Raw genomic sequence first — 22742 nt, forward strand, 5'->3', positions numbered from 1 at the left:
AGGGACCGTCATCTTATACTGTGCTGTTTTCGTGGTCTCTCCTTGGTATGTGTCTGACATTTTTTTTTTTTTTATTTCCAGAGGGGCATTTACAATGTCTGTGTTTCAATGAGAACAGTAAATTGTATGTTATCCCTTGTCCCTAATCAGATTACTAACTCAGCGCAATCTTTATCTACCATCTCTTTGCCTCTCCAGTGGTGTTTTATTATTTTTCTAACCCAAAGGAGCCAGACTGCTAGATTAGGCATTTCTTGAATTTACATATTGTAATCTCATCTGCTCATTTCCTAAGGCAGTCATTGTACATTTGGTAATTCTATTATTACAGACCATTATCTATGGTGCTATTTCCCGGTCCCACAGGAGCGTCTGGAACCCCTGCTGGCCTCTCCTTAAAGAGTTGCCCTGAAATTTCGGGACTTATGCAAAATCTTTTGAAGAAGTAGATGTTTGTTTTTATAGCCAGAAAAAGTAAAACCTCTCTTTCTACTCTTGGACATTGAATCCTTTCTATTTTAGAGTTTCTGAAGGTTTTTACTTATATGTGTTACCTATATTTTTCAGTCTTATATCTATAAACACACATGTCTACATAGAGAGTATCTACCGTATTTTCTAAGTATTTGAGCGACATGAACAGGAAAATTTTATTTATTTATTTCTTTATTATTCATTTATTTATTTTACTTAAAGCCACCATGCACATGCCAAAACATTTGTTTTGTGAATTGTGGCTTTAATATTTTGCATAGGTGAGACATAGCTATTTTTTCTGCCTGGTCCTTTGTTTTTGTAGGGGAACTTCTCATTTTTTTTGAAGAGTTAAACAGAAAACTAGAATTATATTTAAGCAACTGAAATGCATTTTGTAAAGTCTGCTTTAAAGATAGCTTCAAATTTTTTCAAGCAGGGGAGATGCTAGGCATCCAGAAATAAACCTACATCCATCCCAGTGATAGCTGCGAGGTTGGCGGCATTCGGTAAGAAAATTACCAGGTAGGAGACAGAGGTGCCAAGCCGGAAGTGGATCCTGCCTCTCCCATTCTTACTTAGTCCAGCACTCCACAGTGATGGGATAGCCCAAGTCTGTCTAGCACAAGCTGAATACCGTGTGTCCTGAGCCCAGAGCACAAAGAATGACCACACTGGATATGAGAAGATGTCTCATTGCTGCGGCTGTGACTGTCAGGTACGAGCCAGCAGTAAAGAATGAGTTCAAAACCAAGTCATAAAGCTCCAGTCCAGCAGCCTGAAGCTCTCCTGCAGTCTTACAGATCTCGGGAGGCCTGTAAGACACCGTTAAATTACAGAATAGCAAATCCTGTGTTAGTGGAAGGAAAAATCATTAAAAAACAAATTATAGTTACTGAATTTTGGAAAGATAGGCAAAATGAACAAAGTTTAGTCACGCAGTTATTTAACTCCTTATGTGTTGCTATTTTATTTCCCGCTTGTCTTCGTGTCAACAAATGTGTATCAGGCAAGAAAAATCATTGTGATTTATTTTCTTGTCGTTTGACTTAATTTTTTTTTAATGGCATTTTGCCCCCCTTCATCTATGGACATGTGGTGCCTGAGCGCTGTGATGCACACGTGGAAGTCAGAGCGCAGCGTGGAAGACAGTCCGGTCCCTCCCTCCATGATGCGGACCCCAAGCCTGAAGTCATCAGGCATGGCATTATCCTATGGGCAATCTCACCAGCCCTTAACATTTTAAATTCCTCCTTAAGTATTGTGAGTTGTAATACATGCATTTCTACAGGACACAACGTGCCGCCATGATAGGTTATGTGCATACGTTAGTTACAAACCGCTTCTTCTTCGAACCCATTTCTTCTCTTTTCAAGAAGAAAATAACCTACCGGTTTTGATCGGAGTGTTTTTAACGAGCTTTAAGTAAGCTCTATGGGGAATTCAGGTAATAGACTCCTGCTTCCAGGATTCGCTCAGCTAGTGGACTTCATGGAGAAGCCTGTTCTGAGGGAGAATGGTGTGTACCGGCAGGAAGAGCTTCTCTCATCTCTATAAAGTGGATGAGGGTTGACAATGGAGCTAGTCTCATTTCACTGAGCTATCAGAAGGGCCATGTTTATTGGGTTATTTGAGGAAACATGCCAAGTTCAAAATTTAGACTTTCAGTCATTTTATCAGGGAAGAAAATCAGGGTGCCTTACTGGTCAAATTAAGTCATGACTATCAAATTTATACCAGCTAGGAAAAAAAATTCTGTAAGAAGATCAGAAGTTTAATCTTAGTTATCTTTGGCTATGTGTGGAGTTTGGGGCTAGCCTGGGTTACATGAGGGGATGATAACCTTTATAATATTTTCATACTAAGTAATTAATCTAATTAGTCTTTACAAGCAGACAGTTATTAATGTCCAAAAAGATATTCTAATTACCTTGAAGTGCGATGTACATAGAGCTATATAATATGACGATGCTTCCCTTGGTGTTGCCTATCCCCTACCCCACAGACTAATCAAAGCTAAGCCGAGTACTAAAATATCGAAAGCATGTTCTGCACATTTACTAATTTCCTTTCTATTTCAATTATGCACATCGTATGCGCAGCAATGTATACGCCCTGGTGCTGAGATCCTTGTTTTCATCTGTGTGTGTGCAGGTATCAGGGCAACCTTGTGACCGTCTTCTCCCGGAGGCATATGCAGTGGTTATGGGATATCAGTGGACGAAAGCCCTTTTGGATAGGTAAGTGTCTGCATTCTGCTGAGCAGGGAGCAAGCACTCAAACAGCAAAGAAACTGATACCTGCCCTGCCCTTCCACTGATGGCATGCAATAGTTAGCTGGTCAGTCAGATAAAACTGTCTCACGGCCAGGAGTACGGTCCAGTGACAGAGCATATTTTGAGCATGTACAAGACCCTGGGTTCAATACCTAGCAGCAAGGAAAAAAAAAACCTTTAGACTTTTTGGCTTTTTGGAGGACTACTTTCATTCTTGTACATCTATTTCAAAGAAATAACTAGGGATGTAGTTAGACTGAGAAATAAAAAATTTAATACGATAGTGTTTCTAAAATTTAAGAATTTAGTAATGTATATAAATGGAGTAAATTAGATTATAGCATGCCTATATGAAGGCACAGTTAATATTTATTGTCCTTACATTAGCTAGTAAAGCTGTAACAAAACTTATGTATATATTAACTGACTCAACAATTATATACTATATTATTATAGATGACAGATATTACATTGTGTTTGTGACCAGGTACTAAGTGAAAAAGCAGGTGCATAGCTTTATGAGACATGGGCTAGTTTAGAATAAAAAAAAATTTATGTGCAAGTAAAATTTGTATGTATAAGTAGAGTTACATGCTAACTTTGGAAATAATTTACCACTAATCAACATTTATATGTACTTTGAATCTTAATCCTCGAATTTTCAGATTTTTAATATTTTTTTTCTGATTTTGATAGTTACAACAAATCTTTACAGTTTACGTCAGAGGCAGAATTCTCAGGGCACATCAGAGCCAATGTTCCCTCTACTCCTCTGAGAAGCAGTGTGTGCGGGGTAACAGTCATAAAGCGACTCTCTGGTTCTCATTTTTTCCCTGTAAGCTTCACTGCGTCTTCAGATTTAGACATGCTCTAAGAGTGGTCTGTGCATCCATAATGATTCTAAGGCTTTGTGTTCACAGAGGCACGTGTTATCTGATCGATAATCCCAGGAGGTAATTTAGGGCAGGGCAGGGTGCTCCTGGCTGTAGTTTTAGTGGAGGAAGGAAGCATGCTGGCAGCCAGAACCTTTGTCATGATCAAGACTGAGTGGCAAGATTTCAGGCTGTGCTGCCATTACACAGAGTTCCTTTCTTGTACTTTTTCTTTTTAAAATTTCTATTAGGACAATTAGGAGATATGCTTCCTTAAGTGTTACAGATACTTAGTAGAATATTAGAATCTAATATTCGAACATTAGAATGCTTATTAGAATATTAGAATCTAATTTTCCAGAAATATCCAATGGGAGTAGAGTGGCAAGGGGAGGAAAATGGATTTTTATTGGAATTGTAGCAGAATGAAAACATCTTCTGAATGAAAGTGAAGGTTATTTTAGGATTTCTATTGCTCTAAAGAGACACCATGGCCACAGCAATTCTTATAACGAAAATCATTTAGCTAGTACTGGCTTACAGTTTCAGAGTGTTAGTCCATTTTCATCATGGCAGGACATGGCAGTGTGCAGGCAGACATGCTGCTGGAGAAGGAGCTGAAAGTCCTCCATCTAGATCTGCAGGCAGCAGGAAGAGAGAATGCCACACTGGGCATGGCTTGAACTGAGGCCTCAAAGCCCACCTCCAGTGACACACTTCCTCCAACAGTGCCACACCCACTCCAACAAGGCCACACCTCCCAATCGTGCCAGTCCCTATAAGCCCAGGGTGGGGCATTTTATTCAAATGACAACAAAGGCTTTTAAAGAACAGAAAGAAAGAATAATGGGCAGCAAAATCTCTGTTTCCCTGGGACAGGAGTTTTGTGCGTTGGTGGCAGGGACGATCATAGCTTCTGGGGCTGGAGAGATGGCTCAGCAGCTTAGAACACTGTCTACCCTTGCAGAGGAGCTGGCATTGGTTCCCAGCACCCACATGGCAGCTCACAACTCTCTGTAATTCCATTTCCAGAGGACTTTATGCCTTCTTCTGACAGTGCACATGCATGATTCTCAGACCTACATGTAGGTAAAATACTTATACACATAAAAGTAAATATAAATTCAAAAATAGTAACAGCTGCCATTAAGTAGACATTAAGATATGTTAAAAAGTTTTTTTTTAAAAAAAAATCTTAAAATATAATTCTATCGTCTCCCCCCTTCCCTTTCTCCCCTCTAACACAGTAGGTTGTGACCCTTTAGGAATTGAATAACCTTTTCACAGGGGTTGTCTAAGACCATCAAAAACCAGATATTTACAATATAATTCATAACAATATTAAAAGTACAGTTATGACATAGAGATGAAATAATTTTATGGTTGGGGTCACCGCAACATGAGGAACTGTCTTAAAGGGGCAAGCATTAGGAAGGCTGAGAACCACTGCACAATACTCTCCTACCCCCCACCTGCTCTTTCTCAAATTCATGGCCTCTATTTCTTTAATTATATATTATTATAATTATATAATTGCATAATGATATAAATTTGAATATACAAATACAACCTGCTCAGTCCGTATAACATTAACTTGTGTGTATGAATCCAGGTTTGACTAATTGGTGTTAGATAACCAGTCGAGGGCATCCTCCCTGGAAAGGCTGTCTCTCCCGCTCTCAGCATTCTTTAGCTGCTTGGAGTTCTTTGTTTAGGGTAAGAGTTTTACATGGGCTATCATAGTTCATCTTCAACAAAGTTGTATAGATTGTGTTTATGCTCATTCTTTAGACGAGAAAACTAAAAGACAGAAAGGGTGAGTAACCTACCTACCCAGAGGACAGAATCTGCTTGGCACCAAAGTCCAATACTCCTAAGTGTGTCATGTTGTATCCCCAAATCCTACTCCTGGATCTAGAACTGGGACTCACATTTTTATAACTACACTTAGTACTATAGACTAAGGCAGCTTGGTGGTACGCACCTCTAATTAGCGCTATTTTTGGAGGTCTGAGGTAGGAAGACTGTGTTCAAGACTAGCTGGGGAACTACTAAGACCACACTCAAAGAGTGAAACATAGCAGAGGAGGGTAGGAGACCTAGCCCACGGGTAGAGCACTTGCCTTGCATGTGTAAAGACATAAATTCAATCCAGTACTGAAAGGGGAGTAGAAGAAAAGAAATATGATAGCCACGGTACCTAAGTTTGAATGCAATAAGAATACTTGGCGTGTTTTCTTACCTCACACTAGGTTTGAAGAACCAAGCCCGCACTGGCCGCTGGGAGTGGATTGGAGGTGAACCTGTTGCTTTCACCAACTGGAAGAGAGGACCCCCTCAGCACCCAAAGCCTGGGAAGAGCTGTGTTTTGGTTCACAGAAGAGGACAATGGCAATCAAAGAACTGTAGTAAAGGCAAGGCCCACAATTTTGTATGCTCAAGGAAACTCCAAATGTAACCTGAGATTTCTCACCTTTCGATTACAAGATCTATGTATACTACTCAGTAGAAATGCATTTTTGTGGCTGGCTGGGTATGTCTTTGTGAGTCTATCAAGTAAACATGGAAGCTAGAGCAACAGTCCCAGGAAGGCAGATGGATGAGTGTGTCTTTCAAGATGAGATACAATTTATGTATCTCGGTATTTTTCTAAATAAACAACTGTGGTATTATCGGCAGTAATATTTGTTTCTTCTAGAAGATTCATACTCTTTCCTATGCCAACTCTCAGGCAGTACAGATTTACATGGACCTTAGATACTTTTGTTTCTAGACCTCAAATGAGTCCATCCAGAAAGAGCACTATTGCAGGTGCTTCTACCAGAGTCTGAGTGTATCTCCAGTCAGCCAGGATTGAATGCGGAGGGGTGGTTTGTATCTTTGAGCTCTTTTAATGTGAAACTTAAAATTAGAGGCTGTGGCGAGACAAGGGGGCCCTCTTTTGAATAGAAGAGTCTTTCAGGAGGATGCTCAACTGCACAGGTCTAGTGAGGTGGAGGCAGGGGCCTGCCTCTACTGGAGAGAGTGAACCATTCAACTCACGAAACATGCTCTGTCCCAAAGAAGTCATGGCATTGCGCCATTCCTTTGTTAACTATTGGGTTTCCCTGCCTTCCAAGGCCATGTGAGCTTTGAAATAGCAGTATCTCCCTCTCCATTTACTATGCTGATTAATATTTTTAAAGGACCCTTGGAATGAGGAGTAAATATGCATACTGGTTGGCACACAGAAGAAAAATACCCCTCCCTCAGAAGCATTCCCATGAACTATGCTTGTGAACAAAGAAAACCAATACTGGAGCCAGAACCTTTGGAAACTCGCAGTGTTGGAAAGGACTTTGATGTGCCTTTGAGCTTTTAAATCTGTAACATTTGCAGAGATGCTCTGCTAACTAGGTTCTCTAATAGAAGGGACCTTATTAATTTATAAACTCAGTCGAGAGAAATGTTTTTGTAACAATGAGCCATGCTGTGACTCTCTCAACAATCCCTTCTGGAGCCCGGGGTTAATTATAGGAAGTCAGAATGTCCTTTTTGAAATGTGTATTAAAACGTTTCTTTTTTAATGATCACTGAAAAATATGGTTGTGCCAAATATAGCCCGTCATACGAGCACCAGTGTAACTTTAGAACTAAATGAGGTGTTCATGTAGACTAGAGCTTTAGGGCAGACTTTTTAAATAGAATAATAATATCTCTAGTGTTAGAGACACTAAAAATGGTTTGAGAAAGTCTTTCCAGTTTCTGGATATAAAACATGACAGGCTTTCCTCATTTCTGCTCATTTATCAAAGTTTCAATTCATAGACAATTTTACCTAAAGAGGTTAGGATCAGACTCAGACATTCTGTCTCTTACTGAAATCCGGATGTAATTGCAGAGTTGGGCGCTGTTACCTCGGAGGTCTAGAGTCCTCTGTAGATAGTAAAATGCAAAGATATGTGGAATATAAGGATCCTTTAGTGTTTCACCAAAACAGGCCAAACCCTTCCTCCTTTCTGGCTCCAGCCTGGTTCCTTGTGATCCATTGGCTTCTGTACTATGCAGAGGTGGGATTCGGGGTGAAGGGAAGAGGTTGGACCCCATAGTTCAGAGAGTGAGGGATTCATTCTAAAGGTGCATATGCTATTTAAAGCTGGGAATAGAAAACTGCCAACCATGCTCAATCTGGTTGGCATGGCCAGTTTCCTATACTCTCCTGCCACGAAAATGGTACGGCTGTAATTGCAGATGGTTAGCAAAGAGAATTATTTGATTTTTAAAAATCAACTAGGAATAGACCATTTTGAAATTTTCCTGATCATAAAAGCTTTGCCAAATTGAGAAATCAGGTCTGAACATACGAATTCAGGCAGGGCGTGACTGTTGGGGTCGAATAGGAACGGCTGGAGATGGAGTAGCCAGGAAGGACATAAGGAGGTGCGACCCGACTGTCCCCAGCCCTTCTCCTCTAACTTGAATGCCCACTCAGGAATTTCCTACATGCAAGGGCATACGTGCAGCTCAGTGGAATATAACTCTCCAAAACTTTCTGATACTTGATCTTTTAAGAATACAGAGTGTATTTTTACTAAGATTTTAACAAATCTTAAGTTCTGGCGTTAATCATCTCCTCTCCTTCCCTGCAGAGGTCAAAACAAACTGAGTAACATTTATTCGTATATCTATTTTTAAAACGACCCAAATATGTATGCATTTTAACAACCACTATGATTCTGTGTAATGTAAACCATCACCTGGTGCTGACGAATCTCTGTAATGAAGTAGCAGGTTGAATGTACTGTATCTAGTGCTGTGTGAAAAATTAACAAAATAAACATGTCTAATTCTCAGATATCGTACCTTTAGTTCTTCCCATTTTCCCATGGGGCCTCCCAGGCATTGCTTTGCTTCTGCCACTTTATTTGCTTTTTCAAGAGAGTCTCTCTCTATGTAGCCCAGGCTGGCCTTGACCTCATGACCCTCCTGCTTCAGTCTCCTGAGTGCTGGCATGCCAGGTGTGTGTTGCTATCAATTTATATCTTAATGATGCTACCCCTTTTAGAGAAGGGATGGGTGTGAAACCTCCACACGTCTGTACCTTGTTGTTGGTTAGACTAGCTGTTAGCTCTTAACTGCTGTGCGTTCATACAGCATTTATTCAGTGAGAGCGAGTATGTAGCATCAGCTCTACACCTGGCATGGTCTTAAGCATCAAGAGATATGGTAGTGAGTGGAATAAGAAAAACACAGAGCGTATATGCAAATTTCTGGAAGTTTTAAAGCCTAGGTTTCTCTGTGTAGCCCTGGCTGTGCTGGAACTTGCTTAATAGACCAGGCTGACCTCGAACTCACAGAGATGTGCCTGTCTCTGCCCCCCAATTGCTGAGATTAAAGGTGTGCACCACCACTGCCCAGTTTACTCGGGGAGCTTTTGACCAGGGAGAAAGTTACAGTGGAGCCTGGTGTTTATATCATCTCCCTTCAGACCAGGAGGGAAACACATTCAAGGGCAAACTATTCAGGAGCATTTCTGTTATATTTCTCCAGATTAAAAAAAAAGGTACTCATTTCCTAAGCTTATAATCAATGCCAAGTATCATTAATACCAGCATGATCAAATTCATGCCTCCACTAAGGAGATAGGATCAAAGATTTTTAAATATAGTTAATTCATTTTCTAACCTTCCCCTTAAACAATAGGGGTTTGTGTCTCTAAGATAGATTCTTGGAAGAATTAAAGCGAGATCTTCGATATCATCTTATCTGCTACTCACATTTTACAGAGAACACTGAGATCCTCTGAAGTCATAATGTGAAATCAGCACCAGGATTGGCATCTTAGGAATGACAGGCAGCAGGATGGAGACATAAATGAGTAACAAGCTTGCTATATGAGCAGAAGGACCTGTGTTCTTAACCAGTTCCCTTGTAACAAGCCAGAGTGTGTGTGTGTGGGTGGGTGGTGGTGTGTGCTTGTAATCCCAGTACTGGGGAGGAGGAGACTGGAATGTCTCTAGGACTCTCTGGCCAGGCTAGTCTAAAGAATAAGACCAGGTCCCAGTAAGAGGCACTGGTGGATGGCTTCTGAACAACACTGGAGAGCAACTCTGGTCCCTAGCCTCTATATGTGTAAACACACACACATACACACACACACGCACACACACACACACACACACATTGCATGCATACCCTCTCCTCCCCACACATACATACTGGCCTCTATGAGCATGCTCTCTCTCTCTCTCTCTCTCTCAATCTCTCTTACACACACATAAATGGTAGACAGAATCTCTTCCAATAGTAATATAAAGTTGGCTTTATTGTATTCTAGTACAATGTCTTTGATAGTGTTATAAAGATTATGAAAGATATACCTTAAATCATATATTGTATGATCCTATTTATTTGAAATTCCCCAAATAGGCAAATCTATAAACCTAAAGTGGGCCAGAGGGCAGAGGACTTGAAGGGTTGAGACTGGCTGGCAATAGGTATAGAATTTCCTCTGAGGGGATGGAGGTAGTGGTACTGATTATACAACGGAGGAATCCACTAAACACTATTGAGGTGAGGATTTATAATTTGTTGAGGTGCTGGAAATTAAAACCAGCACGCAGTAGGGAAACACTCTGTCGCTGACTTCCATCCCCAACCCCGAAGAGAATACCTTAACCTGATGAATCCCAAGCTGAGGTGCAATGAAAGTCTCCACATAAAATCCATTTTCAAGAGGTGGAAATGGGATGTTGGGTTTGCTGTGTGTTTACCCAGTTACCCTTTCCATTTGATTGCCTGGTGCTCACTCAGATCCTGTCTGCTTGTTTGTATCATTGATGCATGGGCTAGGAATATGAAATTTGACGTCGTTTTAAATCGGCAAGGCTGCCTTACTGATCTTCTCTTTCCTCCCCATCAATCATGGCAAAGAACCAACAGCAGAGTGCGTCTGGCTGTCTGTAATGTCCAGAACACCATGATTTTCATGAAATTAATTTTACAAGCCTTTAGAGTAGGATCACACAGGAAATGAATATACTATCCTCATAACTTAGGCGTAACTGTTCATTTTGAACAGTTTTTATAGGCCCTAAACTCTGCTAGGTAATAAAATTCAGTTTATCTTAAGACAGAAAGGAACAAAGATCAACCAACACTTCCATTAGTGGCCTCGTGGTACCCACAACGCTTTCCAAGAAGCGCTGCCCTGTGTGCCTTCCCTCCAGCTCCACCTGCATTGTGGCCTTCAGAAGGGCGGCCTGGCTCAACTTGCTGAATAGAAAAACTATGTTCAGACCCAACCGCATACTCCCTTTAAGAAACATACTTTTAATATACTCAAATCCATAGAAAGTAGAAGAGTTGAAAAAGATATGCCATCCTAAGCCCAGTCAACGTTGGAGTGGCTATACTAATGTCAGACAGTATAAATTTTAGAGCAAGGAATATTGCCAAGGATAATGAAGATTAGTTCATAATGCTAAGAGATCCATCAGTAAGGGAGCCTTGTGATCTGAAACATACACGCACTTGGTAAGAAGGTTTAAAAATATGTAAAGCAAAAGCTGATAGGCGGGGAATGGATAAATCTATAGTCACAGTCAGACATGTCAATGCTCCTTTAACATTAGTGGAATGAGTAGTGAAGGAAATCAATAAGGATGCAGAAACGTGGATATGGCTCACTGCATTAACATAGCTGAGATTTCTGGAACCATCCAGAAGTATCAGAATCGGTCTTTAAGTGCATGTGAACATTTACCAAAGCAGACAAGGTTTTAGGGCATAAAAATAAAGTGTCTGCATATTTTCAAGACTAGTATAGTATATTCCCTGAGCATAATGGAATTGAATTAGGAATCAGTAACAAAAAATGTTTCTGAAAGATTCTGTGCATGGTCAGTCACCACTTCTTTAATGTGTATGTTATGGATAAAATAAAAAAATTAAAAGTATTTTGATCTGGAAAAAAAATGAAAATATGTCAGCATTTGTGGGGTGCCATTAAGGCAGTGCTCAGGGGAAATTTTATAATAGTAAGACCTTATATTAAAAAGTAACTAGATCTTCACTTAATAACCCCTTTCTACCTTCAAAAGAAGAAGCAGGCTGGCTGTGGTGACACATGCCTTTCATCTCAGGACTCAGGAGGCATAGACAGTCAAATCTTTGTGAATTCAAGGCCAACCTAATCTACATAGCAAGTTCCAGGTCAGCAAGGATTACATAGTGAGACCCTGGCTCAAAAAAAGAGAAGTGGACAAGAAACTGGACAAAGAGGGGAATTAACAAATGTCATACTAGAACACTGAGGAATGTCAGGGCTATACAGGCAGAGCCAGGAGGATTCCAAGTTCAAGACTAATCCTGTGCTATATAGTAAAACCATGATTCAAAACCCCAAAGGCTCCGTTGTTGAGGGCTACTCTAGCCTGTGAAAGGTTTTGGGTTCCATCCCAACACTCCAATGAAAAGAATGAAGAATAGTAGATGATATCAGTGAAGTCAAAATGATGCTTTGATAAAAAGAAGCATATGTAAAGTTCTAACCAGACTGACTAGGAAGGAAGGACACTGATTGCCAATACCAGGAATGAAGCGTGCAACACTAAGGTCTGCAGTCATTGTTGCAATAACGGGAAATATCATGCATAGTTTAGTAACCATAAGCAAGCCAAAGAAATCGTGTTACAACTGAAGCATCTCAATGGGTAGTTTGAAATTTTCTGATCTTGTTATGTCAAAAGCTCTTTTGCTTTGTTCTTTTGTAGAGATACCCACATAGCTTGTTCACCTGTGCACACAATAGTGAATGTATAGACTGCTTAGAGTTGGGGCTGTGACAAACAAAACTGCTGCGAACTCACGTGTTAGTCTCTGAATGCACGGGTGCTCTCTTCTCCCAAGGGTGGATCATGCACTGTATGTTCCCCTTTCCATTCCCACCAGAACCCAAGGGTTTCATCCCTGCCACATGCTCACCAGCATTTACTGTGCCCATCTCTTTCTACCACAGCATGCGCTGAACTGGCGTTGTCCTGGTAACTAGTGGTCATGGTCATATTTTCATGTGTGTATTTGCCATCTATATATCTTCTTTCGTGAAATACCTGTTCAGTTATCTGCCCTATTAAAAAATTCTTGGGCTTGAGTTTTGCTCTAAATAATAAAATGCTTTCTTTCAATCCCTGGCTTGTCCTTTCGCTGTCTCAGTGCTGTCTTGGTTGAGATGTATTATCCACTTGCATATGCTCTTGAGTTTTTTTTTCAGACACTTTTGTCTGTATTTATGAGGGACTTGTGTGTGTGTGTTTTAAGAAAAGGTCTTATGAAGCCCAAACTTGTCTCGAAATTCACTGTATACCCAAGGGTGACCTTGAACTCTCCACCCTCCTGCTTGGCCTCTCAAGTGCTCTGATTACAGGTATGTGTCACCACCACCTACAGTTGTTTTTCCTTTAAGAAACTTTGTTGACACTGTATATAATTGGCAGATAATAAACTTACACTTAACATATATCATTTGTATAATATGTTTATGTCACTTCTTATAATTGAGATAGTGAATACATCCACATCTCTCAAAACTTTCCTCATGTTCCCTTTCAGTCTCTTGCTATGTCCAGTTTGCTTCTCCATCTCAAGGCAATACCTGATGGACTCTGTCACTGCAGATTGGCTGTAACTTCTAGAGTTTTCTATAAAGGGACTACATTTGCATTCTCCTATTTTTGCCCTTCTCTTTCACTTAGCATAATTCTTCTCAGAATCACACCAGTGACAAACTGCAGCCAGGAGGAGGAAGTACGGGGGGTGGGTGAGAACTGGGGTTTTAAGGTTCTGTATTACAAGTGATAACTTTCCCATGTGTTAAGGCATTTGTGTTCAGTGTGGAACTGTTTTTAGGAGACGTCCAGATGACTAAGAAAGTCCTGTTTGAAAGTCCCAGGATGCTTTGCTTTCAGATAAGAACTGTGGTGCACAAATCCCATTCTAATAAGAACTAAATGGAGGGAAGATGTCTCACCTGACAGTAGTGTTTGCTGTGCTAATGGGCTGAGCTTGGGTGTTAGCGATTTCCTGAGCGTGGCTTCTGGAGCCACAGTTTGAAATTTCCTTTGGCATTTAGCATTTAAGCATACATTTGTTGCATGTATGGGAAAGGATGTATTTATAGATCCTGCACCAAATCAATAATCGTCTAAATGGGGCGAGGCATGAAAAGAGCAGTGGCTGGGCCTGTGTGGGAGTGAGGAAGGATTCGGGGGAGAAGCTAATTACCAGCAGGGGAGTCTCCCAGTAAATGCCTTTGCCCTTTGCTTTCCTACCCAGCAGAATCCAGGCCATTTGAGTGACCAAATACAATAAGCCTTCTTAGCGTTTTGCATTAAGTTAAGCTGAACTTTGTGTAAATGTGTCTTAGCCTTCCTGAGTTTATGGTCAACCTGGGCCCAGGCTCAGGCAAACAGCATAAAGCAAACCCTGGCCAGGAGGTTGCTCAATTTTTCCATTTTATTATCACTGTTTTTTTTTTTAAAACAATTTGTCTCCTACCATCTTGTTACTTAATTCCCACACCTAGAGGTAATAGTAGGTGTAATTTTTTAATATTTATGTTACAGATACTTAAGATTATGTTTCTGCATAGGTATTGCCAAGATAGTAAAGCCAACTTTTATTTATAGAGGGTAGAAAATATAAATCTGTCCAAAACCTTTCATGAAATAAAGGTTTTAATATTTTTCAAAGAGTTGATTCTGGTGCTTGCTCTTGGGGAGCCTCAGAGAAGGGCTGTCAATACAAGGCGTCATTGTTTTAGGTTTCTGATCCATGATTTGCACCCCCCCCCCCACATGCACACATACACAACTTTCTTTTGGCAACTCCTCCTGCATTCTGTCCTACACTTGGCCCTGAGTCAGCTGAAAGCTTTGCAAGTTGATTTTCCGTCCCATCTGAATTGCAGCTTAGCTGCGGAACTGTTTTCCATGTGTTTTTAATCATTTGTCCATGTGTTATGAGCTTATAGGGACAATATGGCTCCCCCAAGCTGCCTGCATTGTATAAGCAGAAACTGGCGAGGCAGCCAGGAGGGAAAGCGTTTTCAGACAGATGCCCCCTGCGCTGTCTGTTGGTGATACACCACCTCCATCTTCCAACTGGGGCACAACAACCCACAAGCTGCCTAGCGGTACCTGGCAGGCGCCTCGTCCTCCTGCCTGAGTTACCTTTCTTAGGAGTGTCAAAACCCTTCCCCTGAGAGTTATCTACAAACCGTGGCCGTATGACAAAGTTCAGATACCCACTCTGAGATGCAGCCAGCTTGGGAAATAAAGAATGGTTTATTCTGAATCCTTCCAGATTTAGTGGAAATTTGATTTTAAAATAGAGTCTAAGCATGGAGAATTAAGAATAAAGTCCTCCAGGACAGAGACCCCTCTCAGAAAGCACAGTCCAGCCAGACTCTTGTCAGAAGTTTCCATCCACACTGCTGTTACGTTTGGGAGGTTGAAACAAACATCACAAAACTAACTGTAGAACTTGGGCCAGGAAAAGAAATGAAACAGAAAACGTGCTCAATAAAATGCCCGTGTCTGGAGCTTTGGATCCTGCAGACCCCAGGAATGGTAGGCCTTACCCTGAACAGTCATCTCTGTGGTGAAGAAGATGCACGTTAGTAAGCCCAGCTCTACCTGTCACTGAACAACTGAATGAAGAAATTAGCCCCAAGTCGGGGCACACGGCTCCAGTCTCAGCTCTCAGAGGGGGGCTACCTAGATTATATAGAAAACACCTTTCTCAAGACCTCCAGCAGGCTGCTCTTGTAATTGAAAGCTTTGAGATCCTCATGGCTTTTCACCCTCTTTCTGATGCTCCTTTCTGACCTTAGACTACTGAGAACTGACTTCATAAAAAAATGACTTAAATGTTGCTTAAAAATTAAGGAAGGCAGAGACGGTCCTCGAAGGAGGGAGAGGGTTTTAAAGAAATAGAGGCCAGACTTCAGTGCGTGGGTATACAAGCAGATACGAAGACAGAGGTTGGATTTGAACCAACAATCCCATCGCTGAGCAGATGAGAACACCGGGGATAGTTTGAACGAGTCTGAGGCTGTCCCACACTATGAAAATGCTGAGGGAGGAGATCTTGCTTTGGAGATATGTGGAGAGGATGTGATTCTAGGGGACGGGGAAGGACACACTGAACTGGCAGGGTCTGAGGTCACAGGTAAGAAACTGTTATATGGTGACTTCTGTCTTTCTCCATATAAGAAGGGGTAAGGTCAGTTGCTGAAAATGAGGGCAGGTTAGATAATTGACAGAGCACTCGGGGGTTAGATAATTAGAGTTTAGGTTTATATGGAAAACCAAGAGATTACTACAGTAATAAAAGAGTGCTGAGCAGAGTTGAGAAAAAGATACTTTGTATAGAACCAATTTGTCCCATCTTCCCATTGTCTCTGGCAGCAGTATGGTTGTACTGTAGCTGTGGGCCCAGGGTAGGTGGATAACTTCATGTCTACAGAGCAAAGGGCCAGGAATAGAGAACAGTACAGAAATCCAAATTTATGAACCATGGAATTCAAGCTGGATATAACAGGAAGTGAGGACCAGAAGATTCGGAGATGCAAGTTAATTGGTGACCTCATTCATTCATTAAACCAGTACTTCTGAGCATTTGCACTGCGAAATGAACTGACTTACATCCTGAGATGGTGGCAAGAACCCATCTATTTGATCTTTTTCAGACTAAAATCTGGAGTAGGGACAGATGCTAAATGAATGTTCACATAAACCTTATTTGGTTAGAGTTGTGTGCTATGGTGATACAGCAGGACGAGATGATGTCGGAACAACTGTATGAGAACAGGGTTGGGTGGGCATCCATGTGATGCCCATGCCAGGTTATCAGTATAACACGGTCACAATCCATTCCTGTGGACACGAAGGCCACTCAGAATGACAAGTCAAGAGGTGGTATTGTCCTTGGTGAAGTCTAGAGACATACAGTGTCCAAAGCAAACTATTCATAAGCTCAGGTAGCAGCTGATCATGGCAAGGACAGATTATCTATGAGGGAGAAGGAACTAGGGAAGGCTCACACTTTTTAATATTATTGAATCTGGTTACTCCTGACCTACTCTAAAAGAAAGAAAAGATGTACAATGTCTACTATATTTTTTTGTGCTAAGTGAATACTTGTTGAATAAAATTAAGAGAAACCGTATGCAGTCCGTTGTGTTTCGGCATTTGGGAATAGTTGATGAAGCCTGATTAGTATAAGAACGGTGTCTACCTAAAGTTTTCTTATATTTTAACTAAATAACACTTTTATTAATTAAATAACTCTACAAACTACAGCATATACTAGCCATGGAAAAGGACATCCTTATCATTAGTCCCTATGATTCTCCAGTGTTGGGACTCACATATACATCGTATGAATGAATGAATGAATGAATGAATCCAGGATGCGGGACAGAATTGGGGAAGGAGCTGCTTCTGAATATATTCTTTCTGTAAGATGGGTCAGGGAATGATGTTAGAAATAGTTTTACATTTTAAATAACTTACTAAATTAAATTGCTGAGAAAATGGTTTTAAGGGAAACCATGTACTCTACCTTTGTTCTTGATGTTTGAAAAATAAGAAAAAAGGGTTGGCAGGATGGCCCAGTGTGTGAAGGCACTTGCAGATAAGCTTTATGACCCTCATGAGTTTCATCCTAGGACCAAGATGGTAGAAAAAAAGTGGACTTCCATAGGCTGTCCTCACCTCCACAGTTGAAGACATGTTCATACACACACACACACACACACACACACACACACACACAACAAAAGCTAAACTAAATGTTAAAAAAATATTCTGCCTTATTTTGCATTAAAATCTCATATTCCTATGATACTACTTCTATCCTATGTTTAGAGGAAAATAGAAAGGATGAGAATCTACAGCACTGAGAAAGACGAGCCTCCCTGTTCTGAGTTGTAAGAGACGCTGGAGACGGCCTTTCATTTCGTGCTTCTTCTGCAGGAGGCTTCTTGTCAGTCAGGGTACTTGCAGGCTTGAGCAGCAGGAAGGGACGGAAGAGCCAAAGGAAATTCTCCGGGATTGATCTGTAATCGGCAACTATGAGTTCCAAAATTTGGGTTCAGAAGAGGGGAAGCTAAGACCAAAGGAAAATTAAGTGAATGACTGGTATCCCAGAGGTAATAAAGTTAGAGAGCTGTGCCCTGCATAGTTAACCTGTGTAAGGCAGGAGCCAGTCTTACCATCTTGGTCACTTTCTAGTATCCATCTTGACTTTTCATCCACAACGTCTTCTACAAATGTCTGTTCAACAGAAATTGTTCCAACTGTGTCCAATAGCCAGCAATTCCAGAGCCAGGTAAGATGAGACCCCAGGTAGAATCCCTGGATTAGCCCTTCAATTGGGTCAGGCAAGACCCTATGTGACTGATGGTAGTGGAATTTAAGTCACTGGACAGGGAAGTTAAACAGGAACCAAAAGATACATCCTAGTTGGTTTTCATATCACATGTAATACCAGAAGACCTAATGGCTGCTCTGGAGGGCTCATTGCATTGGGCAACTGAGAAGAGCCGAGGAATTCAAGTATCAGGCAAGTTTTTAAAAAGACTAAAACGAATGGCGAACACTAATGTTCTTGCGGTACGGAGCAGTGTCCGTTCAGTGAACATCAGGGAACGTACCATTGGCATCTGGAACAAGTCAAGTACACGTCTTTTAGAATTCTAGTAAAATGATAACCCATGTATGCATAGTTGGCAAATGGCTTATGGGAGGCCTTGCCTCAGAGAACTCAGCGACGACTATCAAGAACACAAATGCCTGGAAAGACGTCCCAGTGGGGAACGTGTAGAAAGAACGCTGCACGCTAAACAAAGGGAGAGAACATTTCTGGTCACCTCTGTGTGACTAAACAGAAGGGGCAAGAGAGATAAGCGAAGGTGTGGCGTCCCAGTTGGGACACTATTTTGGGAAGGTAGACCGAATTGCAAGGTATTGATCTGTTTCTTGTAGCCAGGGCTAATTTCAAATTATCATTTGCCACTTAACCCCTTAGTCCCTGGAGAATCGTGTCTGTCTCCATCTTTATTGAGTCTGATCACCAATTACTTAGATTTGCAGCAGATGTGGATTCAGTCAGGTAAGGACCTCCCACTCCAACTTAACCCCCCCACCCCCCCAGTCGATCAAACCTGGATTTGTACTCCACATTTCTCAAGCCTGGCTCCGTTAAAGACGAGAAAATAATAACGATGATGAAGGGGCTTGAAGGACACATTATGGTCCTTGATCGATGAGCTGTCAGCTTCTGTCACTCGGGACCCTGTGGAGAACAACTGGAAGAGTTTGCGGATCTCTGGCCAGTTGTGAAATCTGGCACTCAGTGTTTGTTTCTCAATGTGAAAGGATTAACTCGAGAATTCTGAGTCTCCATGTGTGGATAAGGAAGATGTATTCCCTTAACTCGGCTATGACCAAAGGCTTCCGTCCACATGTGAATACAGAGAAGGCAAAGAAGGCTGCTGTGCCACCAAGCTGATCTCTCTCTCTCTCTCTCTCTCTCTCTCTCTGTCCCCTGTGAAGGCCTGGGCTTTTGCTTAACATGGCCTTTTTGTTTTGTTTTGCCTGCGATGCTTCTCTAGCGAACACATGTGGCGTCTGTTCTACCCCAGCTCCATGCAGATGCGAAGCAAATGCTCGCTGGCTCTGTTTTTCCTTCTAATGACAATGATGAGGAATTCAGACAAAGAACAAGTTGTTTTTGCCAGCACAGCCACTCCTAAGTCTCAGACAACAGCTAAGCCACCAGCTAATTAACCTCCCTCCCCCACCCCTCAGGCTTTCCCTGGGGGGCTTCTAAAATACAGAACCAAGTGAAGGCAGGACACCATTAGCACTGCATAATGTAAGCAAACACTTAATGTGTTTGCTTTGCCTGCCTGCTGACCACCTGCCTTCCCACCCTACCAGGCAGGTAGCATATATGGGATGTCCTGGCTGCAGTCCTACAGAGAGAGCCCCTCTCCTTTGGGCCTGGCCATCTGTGAACGTAATCTCAGTCTCTGGGCCCTGGTAGCATGTATCTCCTCTTACTTCAGCTGCTTGTGCTCTTGCCTCTGGGGAAGGCAGTCCGATGCGTGGACGGCTGCCAGAGCTCATTCTCCTTTGTGCTCCTGGAAAGGGGTCGCAGAGATCTCCACATGGCCAACCGTGAGGAGGGAGAAGACAAGCCAGATCTGTTTGTGGCAGTGCCACACCTCCTAAGCACCAGTTTGGCTGGGGAAGGCCAGCGGCAGAGAGAGAAGATGCTGTCCAGGCTTGGAAGACTCTGGAGGAAACCTGAGACGAAACTTCACTCCAGAAAGGATGTGGAAAATGATCATGTCTCATTGGGGATCCCGGCCCTCACTCAGCCAGCAGATGAGAGGGAAGTGGAGAGGTCCCCTCTTCAGGAGGAAGCCAAGAAATTCTGGCATCGCTTCATGTTCAGGAAGGGCCCGGCCTCGCAGGGGGTTGTCTTGCCCATCAAAAGCCATGAAGTACATCGGGAGACCTGCAGGACAGTGCCCTTCAACCAGGTATGCACTGTAGGGGGAAAACAGCCAGAGTCTGTAAAACTTGGGGACAGATAGGACAAATGCAAAAGAGGCTGACAAGAGACTGTACCTTGCCTGTTCCCCATTTGGTCCTCGGGTATTCGTTGTGGGATTTGGCAAAATGTGATTAATTTCCCTTATTTCCTTCTCACGTCTCCTTTGTCCTGGATGCTAGAAGTGCTTCAAGTGGCACGGTCAGTCTTGGTGGTCACCATTTTGAAGGCACAGAGTTTGTTGAACGTGTATATTTTTACCATATAGAAAAGTAAGGTTATGCTCTCAGGCCCCCGAGAATTCAGAGCAACTGCCAGAACTACCTTACAGCTTCACTCCATATTCATGAAGAGGTAGAAAAACAAGTACATCAAACTGGAGGTGAAGTGGGCTACCTCAGCTATCTCCCTGGGTGCCCTGCTTCATTTCTGATGCCCACACCTTACTACTTCGCAGGTCCATGACAATTTTCTTTAAATAGTTGCTGAAATTATTTGACCTTGAAAATGCCCCTGCAGAAACTCTAGGCTGTGATTCTCACTATCATTTCTTGGCATCGTGATAGCAAAACATAATTTAGAGTGTAATTTATGTTTCTCTTAGGTTTTCAGAAATAACCGTAATGTGAAATGACATCTCTTACCTGCGCTGGCTAATTTGTAGTGACCAGGACCAGTTCTGTACTCTTAAGACAAAGGAACATTCTCGTATTCTTCTTTCTCCAGTCCTGGCAATGCCTACATTCCAAATGCTAAGTTAAAGTAGAGAAAATGCATCAAAAAGACACTGAACCAGAAGCAGTGCAGGAGAGACTAAAATTTTACAGTCTAGTAACGCCGCCCGATTAACTAGGCTGTATTCTAAGGCAATTGCCTGTGTAGCAATGGCAAGTCAATCATCAAGTAATAATATCTGCTTTGCCGGTCCGTGTGCAATTAGAAAATTGCTCCTAAGACTCGGGCAATCAAGTTCCCTTTGAAATTCTTACTTTTTAATTCTATTGCTAATTAAATTAAAATGAAGGCGTTTGACTCATATTTTAGAAGACACATAAAACTGAGTATCTGGAGTTATGAGAAAAGCAGCAAAGGTGATGTAACATAGGTATATACATCATGACTCTGCTGCTTTGTAGACCTGACTGCTTCACAGCGCAAATAAAACAGGACAGAACTGAATTCATGGTCTCTGGCCTATTCCATGGTTAACTGACCAGTATTTACTGAAAAACCGCTGTGCACAATGCACTATAGAGAACAGAACAGTGGGATATGGTATGGTTAAGTAAGAAGGCTGCCCTTACAGCTTTTTGTTTCCAACTGGTTATATCCAACTAGATGGAAATCTTTAAAGTATGGTGTTTATAGTGGAAATTATTTTCACGTTAACTTTAGGCTTTTTAGAGGCTAACTGATGTGATGATTATTACACAATTATTACATTATTGTGATGATGAGTTACATGATAAAGAAAGCTTTGGTGAGGTGGCTTTGTCCCTAACGGACTCCCTGTCTTGGATATCACAAAGTGCATTCCCAATTTAGGTCATTCTAAATCATCCTTCTGTGTCATGAGATGCCTTGAGATGACCCAACCTGTTTGCCTTTCAGACAATTGTCCACGAAGACTGTGAGAAAGTTGTTGTGCCGAACAACCTCTGCTTTGGGAAATGCGGGTCCATTCATTTTCCTGGAACGGAGACATTCCCCTCCAACTTCTGCTCCCACTGCTCGCCTGCCAAGTTCACCACCGTGCACCTGAGGCTGAACTGCACCAGCCCAATCCCCGTGGTCAAGATGGTGATGCAGGTGGAAGAATGCCACTGCATGGCTCAGGCAGAGCATGGAGAGGGACACGCCCTACCAGCTGGTTCCCAGGAGTCCTTCATCCCTTGACCTTCAGCTTCTGAAGCTGTCCCATGATTACCTCTGAAAGCAAAACCCCAACAGAAAAAGTGGGGGTTGCTCAATATGGAAATGTTCAGTGGTTACATAAAGGGGAAGTAGCACCCACTCTTTTTTTTTTCACTTGTGTTTAGACCGGGAATTATGTAGTCTGGGCTAGCCTCAGACTTGCTGTATGGCTAGGAATGACTGTACTCTCTGGATCCACTTCCTGGGTGTTGGGTTTTCAGGCACACACTGTAACACCTAGCTCTAAGTTAGAGGGATTTCTAAAAGGATTTTGCTTATTTTGAAACTGCCTTTGAGATGTAGGAAACGTTTTGATTCTTTTGAATGGTTCTTGCCGTAGATGTGGGAAGCAACTTGCTTGATGGCCCATATCTTTTCTTTTCTTCCTGTACTCCTCACACGAAGCTTTTACTGCGGGTTCCCCGACTTTAAAGAGGGAACCCTGATGCTTCTCTTTGCAGTTTATACATGGAGGGGACTCAGGCACTAGGAACCAAGCCATTTCCCAGAGTTTGAGGAAAATGCATGAACAGTCTTAGAGTCAAAGGCCATCTGGGGATGTTACTGAGAAACCCAGTAAGTCTCAAATACATTGCAAGTC

At 42.0% G+C, this 22742-nt stretch overlaps 2 protein-coding genes across 3 annotated transcripts in view; both read left to right on the forward strand.

Annotated features, from left to right (window-relative positions):
• Frem1 (FRAS1 related extracellular matrix 1) overlaps window positions 1-6363 on the forward strand; it is a 122528-nt gene extending 116165 nt beyond the window's left edge. For both annotated transcript variants that reach the window (XM_041652499.1, XM_041652498.1), the window contains 2 exons: window positions 2629-2714; window positions 5875-6363. In XM_041652499.1, coding sequence (XP_041508433.1) covers window positions 2629-2714; window positions 5875-6080 — 292 coding nt within the window. In that variant the 3' untranslated portion in view covers window positions 6081-6363. The remainder of the gene's footprint in view (window positions 1-2628; window positions 2715-5874) is intronic.
• Window positions 6364-19715: 13352 nt separating this feature from the next.
• Window positions 19716-22123, forward strand: Cer1 (cerberus 1, DAN family BMP antagonist). The gene is made up of 2 exons (XM_041651264.1): window positions 19716-20216; window positions 21839-22123. The coding sequence occupies exons 1-2, from the start codon at window positions 19716-19718 to the stop codon at window positions 22121-22123; spliced, it is 786 nt and encodes a 261-aa protein (XP_041507198.1).
• The last annotated feature ends 619 nt before the right edge of the window (window positions 22124-22742 follow it).

This window comes from Microtus oregoni, unplaced genomic scaffold, assembly GCF_018167655.1.
Source record: "Microtus oregoni isolate MIOR12 unplaced genomic scaffold, Mior012 000005F_ref0000423, whole genome shotgun sequence".
In the NCBI taxonomy this organism is placed as follows: Eukaryota; Metazoa; Chordata; class Mammalia; order Rodentia; family Cricetidae; genus Microtus; species Microtus oregoni.